The following is a 12,221-nucleotide window of genomic DNA, read 5'->3' on the forward strand; positions in this document are numbered from 1 at the left end:
CTCACAGGTCACAGGGGTGCTGGGGCTACGTTTGACCAGCTCATCTTGAAACGGGGTCTTGGATGTTCTTTGTTCACTTACACTAGGGACGCGGAGACAGAAACACATCTCTCAGCTATGTAGGCCTATGTAAAGTCATTTGTACAGCAACAAATTGAGTTAGGTTGAGTTATTATTTCTTCCCCTGGAACGTGAAACTAACCTCACTGAAATATGCCTGTTAGATATGCTGTATATGTGACTCTGTGTAGAGAAAACATACGAGAAAGACAACACCACAGTATTGCTGTCCTTACATCAGACGAAACAGATTATGTATCAAACAAAAACTTTGGTTTGAACGATCACTTTATAAAACAGAATACAGCAAATGTTGAATTGCCCAGCCGTCCTTCCCCAAAAATCTCAGAATGTCCTGTACATGGTAGAGAAGAAATTTTCAAAATGTATTTTCTGTCTGCTTTTTTCTAGGCTTGGAGATGGAGAGAGGGCAATAAAGGACCAGATCGTCGAGGTTAAGTTGCCAAAGGAACTGAATGCTGAAGGACGGGACACAGATGTGGATGTCGACATTATAGTCGGTGTGGCCTGTGGAAGCAGACATTCCTTCCTGTGGACTCAAACTGGACAGGCCTACAGTTTTGGGAACAACTTTTATGCCCAGCTAGGCTATGACTTCCAGAGGGCTGACTTTAAAGAGCACCAGGTATGGAGATTAAAGTGTCTTTACATTAATGATCAAATCAAATCTAAATACACGATTAATTCTAGTACATTCTGAATATCTAAGCATGACACACACAACGCAAAGCTCCCAAAAATGTGCAGTTATTACACTAACACCCATGTGATTTTTCTTTTTTTTTAATAATGCCCCCTTAAAACATCTACATAATCTCTACAGTGTAATATCATTAGTTTTTAATTCATTGTTGTGAGAAAGAGTGAAAGGGTCGGATGGAGGCAGGCGTGTGATGGATACCTCAAGGGTCTGGATGGGCTCTTTGCTGGTTGTCTCTCTCTCTATCTCTGTCCTTACATGGCTTACCGTACAGTAGCATGCTGCTGAACCATACAAATCCTAAATTAAGTGCTGTGGAATTGAAATTGGCTCTCTTGTGAAGTGTTCCACTTGCATTGGAGCTTAATTTTGCCTACTCATATCATTTGATTCAGTCCCTCAGTCCCTCTTTTGCTCACTGCAGCCCATCACTCCCTCTTCCTTCTCATGCAAAATAAGCCCATTTACAGCAATGTGACAGCGTCTAGGTGAATGATTGCCACTCAACACTTGATATATGGGTATGTGCCTCTGTGCACATGTGTACTGGATATATTATATCTCTGACAGATTTTCCCAGTGTCTTGGAGATACATTAGTGCATTGTTATACATTAAGTCTTTCTTTTTTTTTTTTACTCCCACATATTGTAATGGATGGATTTAAAAAAGAGGAATTGTGTCTCAGTCCACTCTCTCTCGTTCAGACCCATATATTGTTACCTGTTTTCCATTTCTCCTGTGCTGAAGTCAGTATGGAGAAGCTTACTCTTAAAATCTTTTGAAATTACTGCTTATTTGCGTAGGTGGTCTGTAGTATCTGACTTGTGTCTGTTGCCTTTGAGTTAAATTTCCTCAAAATCATTAGGTGGCACCTTAACAGACGTTTTTACAGCCTTATTTTTTTGCCTTACCACCATAGCGAAGTCTTCAGGATACCGTTTTTCTTGTTGTGTTATCTGTTGTTCCTCTGGCCTTGTTCCAGCAGTTACATAATACTTACATAGATAGAAATTCCCAGAAGAAAGGCCTTAGATTTCATGTGAGACTGGTCTGGGGCATAAAGTACCTAGCCACCTGGCAGCAGTATGGAGGCCCAGGGGCCAAAACTCTCACCTCTACCCCCTGATAAAGGCCAGCGGGATCTGCATGACTGCACCCAGCCTTCACCTTTTTCAGCGAAAGCAACAGATACTGCAGGGATGGAAGGGGGGGCTGAATGCAGTAGCAGTGGCAGAGAATAGGACCAGGTGGTGTGTGTATCCCAGAGTCACCCTTTCCTCTCATTCTACCAATACCAGTGGCCTCTGATTGCCCCAGGTGGAGGCCCAAACCTTGCCCTCTCCCTTGTATACCACCAATCTCCATCTTCTTTCATCCCTATTGCCTCCGCCTGTGTGTGTGTTTTCTTTTTTTCTTTTTTTTTTCAGTAGGTCCAGACAAGCCACTCCACCTCCAGTTATCCCCCAGACTCCGCACTATACGATACTGGCTATTGTTGTAAAGAATCTGTAGGTTGGAACGGCCGGCTTCACCCCTAAGGCTCCGTTTCTCCTTACCGTCTGAAATGGAGTGGTAGCAGACCGCTGAGATCTGAGAAACACTATATTCTGTTCTTTATTGGCCCGGTGGTGAGGTGTTGGGATTCTGCTCACACCTGTGAGCCCTTTGTTCAGGCCCACTATGGCATTTCACCTGCAACAGACAAGGTTAGACAGAGCTCCTATTTAATGGTTTTGACTGACATTATTTTAATGTCACGCGGTGGGGTGCTATGTCTGTGAACGGAAATGAAAGTTAATCTTGTTTTTTTTTCCCCTCTCATGTCTCTGTCCTATTTCTCTCTCTCTCTCTCTCCCCTCATTAGGACAATGACACTGTCATTTTCTCAGGGTTTTGATGGATGTGTTTGTACTCAGATAGGACAGACTCCCTCTCTAGCTACTGCTCCATGTGCTGCCTTATATAAACATTTTGATAAGAATTAGCCGTCACTGCTGATTGTTATTGTGGTAGCTTTGGTAGTATCTAGCCAGTATCACATACCATAGGTGTGTTTGTTTTTGCGTGTGTGTGAAATTTTCTCTCTGCATACATAGCACAGCTCAGTCTCTAAGTAGGTTAACACCTCCTAGCTGAAAATGCACCACCACCCATTGTCTGTATTTCTACAAAACTAGGCAAAAAAGCGACCGTGGGAGCATGAAAATAAACTCTGTTCCTAAGTGTGACACGTGTGCAGCTTGAGCTTGGCACGGCATCCGTGTTCAGCCTGGCTGAGCACAACTTGTTTGAATGTCATATTTATCCCTGTGTTTTGTCAGAAAATTAACTTCCTGTGAGTTTGCGGCAGAGCCGAGCATATGGCCACAGCTCTCTGGAGATGACAGCCTAGCGGAGCGGGAGCTCGCCGGTGCCGCTGCCCTGCTCTGGCAGCAGATGCTCCGGGCTTCTCCGCGATTAAGTGGAGATCATCACTGTTTTCTTTGAGCACCGCTGTGCCTTGTACTCTGAAGTGTTCCGTTAATCACTGCCTGCCTCCCTGCCTTTTCTACACAAGCTGCCAAAGCACTCATTAAGTTTGAATCTCCCTCTCACCACTTGCTTGCTCACCAGCTCGATACCTTGCGCGACTGAATCTTAGCGGTAACCCTTTATGTAGGAACACAGTGGTTTGTTTTACCTGTTAGTTAGATAGATCATAAAAGCCGTAATGTTTTTGTGTATGCTTGTTTGAATGGTATATAAGATTTCATCTCTGGCCCTCTTTTGCTGCTCATTCGTTTTTAAGGCATTGTGTACATACTATAAAATAAGTGTTACTTTTTTGTGTTACTGAATGTTTTCTCTTGTCTGTGTTTGCTGATATAGTCTGTATTTGAGTTTCTCCCCAAGCGCTAAGATGCTGCCTTGTTTCCAGTACAGGCCTCTGAGGAGAGTGAAGCCTTTTCTTTGCTTGTCTTTTTTTCTAGTGGAGCATCCGCCTTCTCTTTCTGCATGTTATTAGGGAACATTCCCAGTCACATTTACAGTTGTCAGACATTACTACATTATCCACTGTGTGTGTGTGTGTACTTGTACATCTGTCTTTGTGAGGACCAAGAAAGCATAGACCTTACAGAGTGAGGACATTTTGGCCGGTCCTCACTTTCTGATATACCTTCAGAGGGTTTGAGGGCTAAGACTTGGTTTTAGGGTTCAAGACAGAATTGAGTTTTGGTTAAGGAAAGGGTTAAGGATAGACATTCAGTTAGGGTGTTTGTGGTTGGGGTAAGGGGCTAGGGAAGTGTGAAAGAAAAACTAAAGAGACAGAAATTGTTTCTTCGTGGGGCACACTGGCAGCTCACCTGGTTAGGGGTTGAAGCGGCCGGGTTCGAGGCTACATGTCATCCCCCTTTTTCTCTCCCCTTCCTTTCCTGTCCCTCTTCAGTCACACTGTCAAATAAAGCCCAAAAATAATCTTTAAAAAAAAGAAAAGAAAAGAAAAGAAATTGAGTCTTTGTAAGTCCCCCACCCCACCTCAACCTCAGTATCACACATATCATACATATCTCACAGCTGTGTGGTGTATATCTCCTACACAAGCAGCCATCCATTGTTATTGTTAAACATTGTGACACGCTTTAACCCTGATTGATCTTGATCTCCGACACAAATAATAATGTGATTACAGGCTTTTCTCTGCTTCTCTCTTCACAGCAGTGGAAAATAACATTAGATATTTCCTTTCATGTTAATCGCCTTGGTTGGAAGTATACCTCGGTGCACCAATAGGCCTCAGTAATTCCTCCTTTCTTCTTTAAAAAAAAAAAAAAAAAAAAAAAAAAACATCCAAAACAACCTATTTGCAGTACACCCACACACACATTGCTTGCTTAGCTCTGTAACACCGTTATTCTGCACCCATCAAAGCCTGGCTTGCTTGTCCTGGTGCAGTGATCATTCCCCCACAATAGCAGGATGGCATTACAGTGCTTTTGAAAGCGTTTGCATGGCAAAGCAATAACATGCGGCTTGTAAATAAAGGAACTGATCCTGTTCATCGCAGGTTGGAATTCCTGGATAAAGCTGTCGGAAATGGATCCCTACGCCATCTCGCATCGATACACAGACCCTGTTTCCTCATCCTCAAGTTTACTTTGCACTAACTGTCTGCTTCTTAAGTCTTGTCTGTCAGGCTGTCAAACACACAAACAGTGTATATGTGGGTCTCTCTGCTGCATTGGTTACTTGGTGGACATGCTGATTAATGCCAGTTTGCTTCTTTTTCAATATGTAGATACCCAGCTGACCCTATTCTTTGAGCCCAAGTTCCAAAATAGCAATTGCTGTTCTCTCAATCAGCTATGAAGAAATTGGTTTTGTGTTGTTGGAAGAAGTTGAGTAGTAATTTTTTTTGAAGAGGCTCTTGAAATTACTTTCAAATCAGACTGAGTTGATATACCGCTGGTTTCAGTATTCATTCTACAGTGTAAGGTTGTCAACATAGGATGATCATTTAAAAAAAAAAAAAAAAAAAAAAAAAAATTGTCATAGTTCATATTGCATGAGTGTCATGCACTTGTACCCCCTGGACCTACATGTTGTTATTCAACGCAAACATTTATGGCGTCTACTCAGAATCAAATCTATTCACAACTGTACAAATTGCCGCTGTGCTCTTGTCAAGGCACAGCTAATTTTTAAACGAGGAAATTCCTTGTCAGGAGCAGCCAAGGGAGAAGGTGTCAGTTTGATACCACAAGTACCACTAACGGCTGTGCAGGAGCATAAGCGTTTGCTGCGCTTCGGTGACGGTGCGTTTGATTTCAACACTGACCACTGGTGATGCCAACCCTGTAGTCCTCATCTGAGCTGCCTCTTGAGACTCAAACATAGACGGCCCTCCCCCACATCTCACACAGGCTGATGCTGCTGAGATAGTGAGACTTAAGAGAGAGGGGAAAAAGTAAGTGAGAGGCTGGCAGACAATAAAGTCGCTCTATAGTATATACTTCTATCACTTGTCTATTGTTACGCTGCGGTTACAAGTTATGCGGTACGTGGGAACTCAGTGTGGGTGTACAGCGACCTAAACTACTATACCCATCTCCCCTAGGGGCACCTCAAAGGACGCGTGTTCTGTTCCTCCACTCAGGCCCTGGGCTTTGCTGAAAAATGAGAGGCAAGGCAAGAGAGAGAGACATGGAAGAGGGGGATGTAGTCTCAGCTGTGTAGGAAGGCTAACCTGCGCCTCTGGAGATCCTGCGTCTTTTCAAAAGTGCCAAGACAAACCCATCTTTCTGACTCCTCACTCCCTGCTCTGAATTGTTTAGGGCCACAGTGTTGAAATTGTTCAGCATGATGACTTCTGTTGCACTTTGGAACTCACTATAGGCATTTTTCATTGTTTGCCATTCTTTTTTACCATTAGATGTTTTGCGAAGTTTGAACTTGAAATATGCATTATTTTCTCGGCGTGAATGAGAGAATATGGTGTTTGTGACCTTGTTTCAGTCTGAATCGTATGCCCCACTGTTTCCTAATATGCCCCTAGTGTATGTAATGCTGAAAGCACATTTATTACACATCAATAATTCTGTACATTTCCTTCTGGAAAACTAATTCTCATAATAGGATTTTGTCAATGTGATTTGAATAATGATCTCAAAACATCCCATTTTAGGCTACTTAACTAAATAGAATATTACTGATTGCAACACTTATCCATGGTTGGGGTTTTGGTAACCTTCTTTTCTGTTTCTTGCCAACAGCCAATTTTCTCTCAATTAAAGCATGATATTAGCACTCAGTAGGGCATAAACAGAAATAACCGTACACTACTGAATATCATGCCTTGATTATGAGCTTAAGAGTGGGTGTACAGATGGATCCAGTTTCTATACTCCTATTAGAGTGCTGGTGTTTTTATGCATGTGTCTGTGAGAGAAAGGGAGAGGAAAATCGCTGCCTACGTGTGCAGGAGTATGTGTCTGTGTAACACTTCGGTGGCGCAGGAAAAGCTGGAAGTAATCAGCTTTATCCAGTTAAAACCTCTGGAATGGAAGGGCAGGGTGAAAAGAAAGACAAAAGTCACAGGTATAGTAGGAAGAAAAAGAGTATCATTACATTGAGAGCCAGTCAGTGGTGATGCCAGTTGGCCAAAGTTAGCAGGAAGCTGTCCTAGTAAATGGCAGCAGCTGCTCGCAGTTCGAGAGAGCATGTCCCAGTCAGAGGAGAAAAGCGATGGCATCTACATTAATACTACCTTAATGGCCCATCTGGCGCTCCGTAGGGTCCCTGGCTGCGCCACCGACTCATAGGCGTTTGACAGGCAGTCTCCAGCGCACCAGACGCGCATGGCATGCCAAATGGTGGGGAGACGCCTCCGTGGCGCACAGATCTGTCAAACTCTGTCTGACGCTGTAGTCACACAGGCAAGGGAAGTTAAGGCAAGTTTTCACACGTGATTGGTTCTTGACATGGATTGGGGGGAGGAGGGGGCAGGAGGAGAACGACTGGCTTGTCTATCTCTCTCCTCTGCACCCTCCTCAAATGCAAACACATGCATGCACACGCTCATAGGGCACACACACACACAAACATAATCACACACACCCTCACACATGCACGCACTCTCTCTCCATACTAGATGCTAAGTTGCCATGACCAGATTAAACCTCAATGAGAAAGCCAGGTTAAGATTAGCCAGTGGTGGATTCACTCCGCTCTGATGGCAAATGGAGATAACAAATATTATTTTCGCTGCGAGTCACAGCCTCTCTCTGTAAACAAATACTGGAACAAATTGCTTCATTGGAAAAAATGGTGGAAAGTCTTATCAAAACACCACAGGGGTTTCTGGCTGTAATTGGCATAATTGGTTGACAGAGCAGGCTGCAGTCCATGATGTGGCACAGTGATGCACTTTACAGGAGCTGACTGATCATGGCTTTAGGTCTCTAGATTGCCCTTTCAAATATTTAAAGATACAGTGCATGAAGTGCATTACTTTATATGCAAAGATAGGACATTGTAGGGTCCACCGGTATGTTGTGTTTGCTTGGGAAGTAATTTTCTAATGTGTTTCAAAAATCATAATTGGGTCATACTGTATATTTCCTTATGTCATGCTGTCCTTCTTTAAATCATAACAAGCTAGATACTTTCTACTCAGTATATACTCAGTATACTATATATACTACTCAATATACTGATCAATCATATAGTAATTTAGAATAGTTCTGAACTAAAATAAAATAAAATACTACTTATAGGGTTAAGGAGAAACTTTCACCAGTGTTACCAGTGGATGATCTCATCCAAATTCCTTCTCTGCCCTGTGAGCTTGGCCTTTCCATCAGCCCCTGTTGAGTTGCACAATACTAGCGCAGTGGAGGTTTCTCTCAGAGCAGGTCACATTCTGCAGTACCCACCAGCACAGATCACAGTCCCAGAAGTCTGTATCACACTGCTGCTGGGGAAACTGTGGCTTCTCTCTGTATGAGTAAACTACACACAAAAGTACAGCAAGAGTACTTTAAAACATTTGCTAGCGTTCTTTTCTCTCGCACTTTTTCTTAAGGACATTTTGAGAGATAGCAGCAGTTCAAAAATGGAACGGAAGGTTCTTTAGAAAATGCATTTCAAATGGCTTATCCAGTAGGTAGCCCCAGAGGACACCTCAGGGATAAACCTTGGCAAGAAAGGAAGATAGAGGGAAAAAAAATGTGAAATTGGAAAGAAGACACAGCCGTGACTAAAACAGTAGGAATATAGAGAGAAAAAGGTATCCTCTTAACCTGCCGACGCCTCTTCAGAGGAATCACAGCACTCCATATCAGTATTCACTTTCTCAACATTCTGATGTGTTCTGTGTTTATAGAAGAAGCCTAGATCTGCTGATGTCTGTTGCCCCAGACAGTCGCGTATTTAGACAGCCGGTGCAGGTGATTTCTAAATGACTCACACCGCTGTTAGACACTGTCCCAGTTTAGTTTTGTTGTTTCTCCGTCTGTGTTATCGGTGTGGCTGATTATGTTCCTGCTTTTAAAGTAAATCAGTGGAATGATGGAATTGTGCTTGATAAAAAAAACAAGGGGGGGGGGGGGGGGGGGGGGGGGAATGTTTTATTTGAAACTAAACAAAACACAAAACTAGTAAAATTGATGTCAAGGGGAGGTCAGTTGGACAGCAGCAGCTAAGTTCTGTGTGCAAGAAGGCGAAGCGAGGAGAGGGAGAGAGAGAATAAGATGAGGATAGAGGAAAGGAGAGAGTAAATCAGGAAAAGAGGAATCAGTAAAAATGGGTTTGGGTGGGGTGGGGGGTGGGTGGTTATAGAAAAGAGCAGGAGGAACTCTTCAACTTTCACTCTCATTCCCAGATGTGTTGTTGGCAAGACATAGCCTTTGAAAAGCTTGGCAAAATAGGCAAAATATTAATACAGATACCCTCTCCACTTTCCCTCTTTCTCATATACTTCCTCTTTTCTTCTCTCTTTCTTTTGCTACCTCTTTCACACACTCTCTCCACATCTCCCTCTCTTTATCTTTCTCCCTGGGCATCTCCGTTCCCTTAGTGGCAAGCCCAGCTGGGGGGTGGGTTCGATGGTACTGCGAGTGAACCTTCACTGTCTCCTTCGGCAGGCAGCTGTCCCTGCACAACACACACACTGCACATACTCATGCCTCCCGTGCTTACTTTGATTTCACTAAAAATATTTTCTCCTGTAGTCTCCTCTTCTACTTTGCCTACACATTTACATGTGACTAGGTCAAAATGGATAATGTACAGCTTTACAAGCTGAAGGTGACATTTCCAAACAGAAATAAAGTTTGAATATATTATTTTCAGTAACACCATAGAAAAAAAAGATGTGACTCTGTCCCCTGCATTGACCACCACCCTTTCTTTTGCAATCTACTGTAAAGCCACTAGAGGGAGCTTATATTATACTGTGGTCCTTCATGCCAGGAATCTGTTTTACAGCACTGTTGGTCCAGCAAGGAGACACAATCTTTCAAATGTTCCGCGTTCTCTCCCTAAGAACCATCAAGTGTTCTGCATTTTCCTGTTCTTGTTGAGATCATAGCCTCTAACCTAGACAAGAGACAAAGACATAGTATCTGGAGTATACTTTCCTTCAGCAGACAAATATAGTGATTGCGTCTCATGTGTTTCTGTGTGTGAACACAAATATCTGCTGGTGTGAGTCTGTGTGTGCATGTGCAGAGGTGATAATTCTATGGTTGCTCAGAAGCTTGAGCAGGGTGTATAATGACAATAACAGAGAGCATGCCTAGGCGTGCTTTCAATCCACTCCCCAAATGTAATGAGTCTGGGCAGAAGTCTCGTCATCCCAACCTGATCAAAAACGGGAGGAAATCTGCAAATGATTTATTATATCCTGTGGAGATTCATCAGTTACACATGTCAAAATGATGCTGAGCCGAAAATTAAAAGGCATCTTTCGTCACCATTATTTTCCTAATGTAGACAGAAAGTGGGAGCATGAAAGCAATTCGGTCGGGATGGTAGGGGAAAACTGTTTTATCTGGTTTAATTCAGAGCATGTTCCATTTTATTTGATCTTATTCTATCTGTATCCATTTTATTCAGATCTTTTCTTCAGGAATTATGAGTAAACGCTGTACAATTATATAAGTAATTTGAAAAAGAAATATCACCAGATCTGCATTTCTAAATTATTTTTCAAAAATAGTCTAGTTCTTAAAAGTATTGCATGTTACTCATTATGTGATTTATTAACATGGGTCTGCTCATCACCAAAGTACATTCAAACATCATATATATATTTTTTTTATCTTTCTCTGTCCCCTCCTAATAGGAGTTGGGGTGACATGACAGGATCTGAACTAGAGTCCCAGAGTTGTCCTGCCATAACATTACACGATCTTCCCTCTCATGTTGCTAAAACAGGCTTGGCCGATGGGATTCGCCGTACTCCGCGCTTCTCCTCTCCACCACTCCTCCTGGCCTTTTCCTGTGACAGGGCTGCCGATGATACAGATCCGCTGTGACATTTTACATTGTGCTCCCTAATTGCAGCAGCTGATAGTGGGACAGCTCGCCATACAGCTGCATATTTCCTCTTTTTTCCACCCTTTGGCTTTTTTTCTTTTTCTTTTCCTTTTTTTTGGCTAGGTGTGAGGTGGCTAGTATGGAGTGATGTACTGGTTTAGACTAATTGCATTGTTCACATGTAGTCTGATGGTATGCCATTAGGTGTTTGAGTAAAACTCTATCTGCAGTAGCACTTCATTATATGTGAAATCCATTAATTTAACTGAACCTTTAAACATAATCTTTTTTTTTTTGTTTGTTGTTCATTTAAAAACTTCATTTTGAGGATTTACATAATTGAACAAACGGTATTTGCGGGCGAGAGTGTGCTGTGTCCTCAAGTGTCTCCCACAGCCTGTGACTCCCAAGCAGAGAGCCAGGATAAACCTGTGTGACAGATGCAGCTCTAATTATACAGTTGTTTTAAGACTGTCAGGTTGCAGTGAAAAGGGAGCCAGCCATTTGGGAAAGTGAAGGAGGAGGGTATAGAGTAGGAAAAGGCGGGAGGTGGGGGGTTTGATGGACGGACATTGTAACACCAGCATCTGGTGATAGCTGCAGCTGCCGTATCGTTTTCCCACCGCCAGCTTGCAAGCTAAATAAATATTGCCACGATCTGTCTTGTACTAGCAAGTGTAAATTACTTTAACACATCAATAACTAGTTTACAATGATGTTTTTTCCTGCCATTTCAGAACTTATATTGATTTCACATTGCTGTTAAATGGCATGAGCATTGTTTCCCCTCACCCTGCACTTTGTTTTTCACGTAGACTACGAACGAACTTGACAGGAGCAGGAGGGGGAAAAAAGGAAAAACTGTATTGATCACGCAGTTACTCCACTTTTTTTGCTCTATCACTAAATACAGAATTCAATACATCATAGTGAATATTGTGCCTGTTACGATAGCAGGTATTACATGTTTTTGTTTGATGGTGGGGGTAAGAGTCAGATTCTTGAATGTTTGTGTGTTTTTATTTTTTACACTGGTAATGTGTCTGTCCAGTACATGCGTATTGAACTATAGCATGTTAACTGCAGTAGTGTTTTGAAGCTAATAATCTTACCATAGGGATCATGCATTTGGTGTGAAAGGAAAACATTTCTCTGAAAAAGATAGTGTATCTTTTTCTCTTGCTTTGTTAAGTAAAGCTGATTATAATTAGCACAGAAAACAGAAATTTTCGGTGTCAGTGTCACCAGTATAATTTCCATTTTATGCATTTTCAATATCTTCCTCAATAACAGAGAGAAATAATTAGTCAAGAAAAGTGGTTCAGAAAGAAACAATGCCTACAATATACATTTTCCATGTGTATGTGGTGTGTTAAAATAGACAAAGAAACCAGTGAATGTGCAGTATGTTTGCGGCTTCA

General features: G+C 42.3%; 1 protein-coding gene across 1 annotated transcript in view; it reads left to right on the plus strand.

Annotated features, from left to right (window-relative positions):
- LOC121184392 (ultraviolet-B receptor UVR8-like) overlaps positions 1-12,221 on the plus strand; it is a 113,579-nt gene that overhangs the window by 48,258 nt on the left and 53,100 nt on the right. Inside the window, exon 4 of the mRNA XM_041042027.1 lies at positions 472-706. Coding sequence (XP_040897961.1) covers positions 472-706 — 235 coding nt within the window. The remainder of the gene's footprint in view (positions 1-471; positions 707-12,221) is intronic.

The sequence above is a fragment of the Toxotes jaculatrix genome, chromosome 7, assembly GCF_017976425.1.
Source record: "Toxotes jaculatrix isolate fToxJac2 chromosome 7, fToxJac2.pri, whole genome shotgun sequence".
NCBI lineage: Eukaryota > Metazoa > Chordata > Actinopteri > Toxotidae > Toxotes > Toxotes jaculatrix.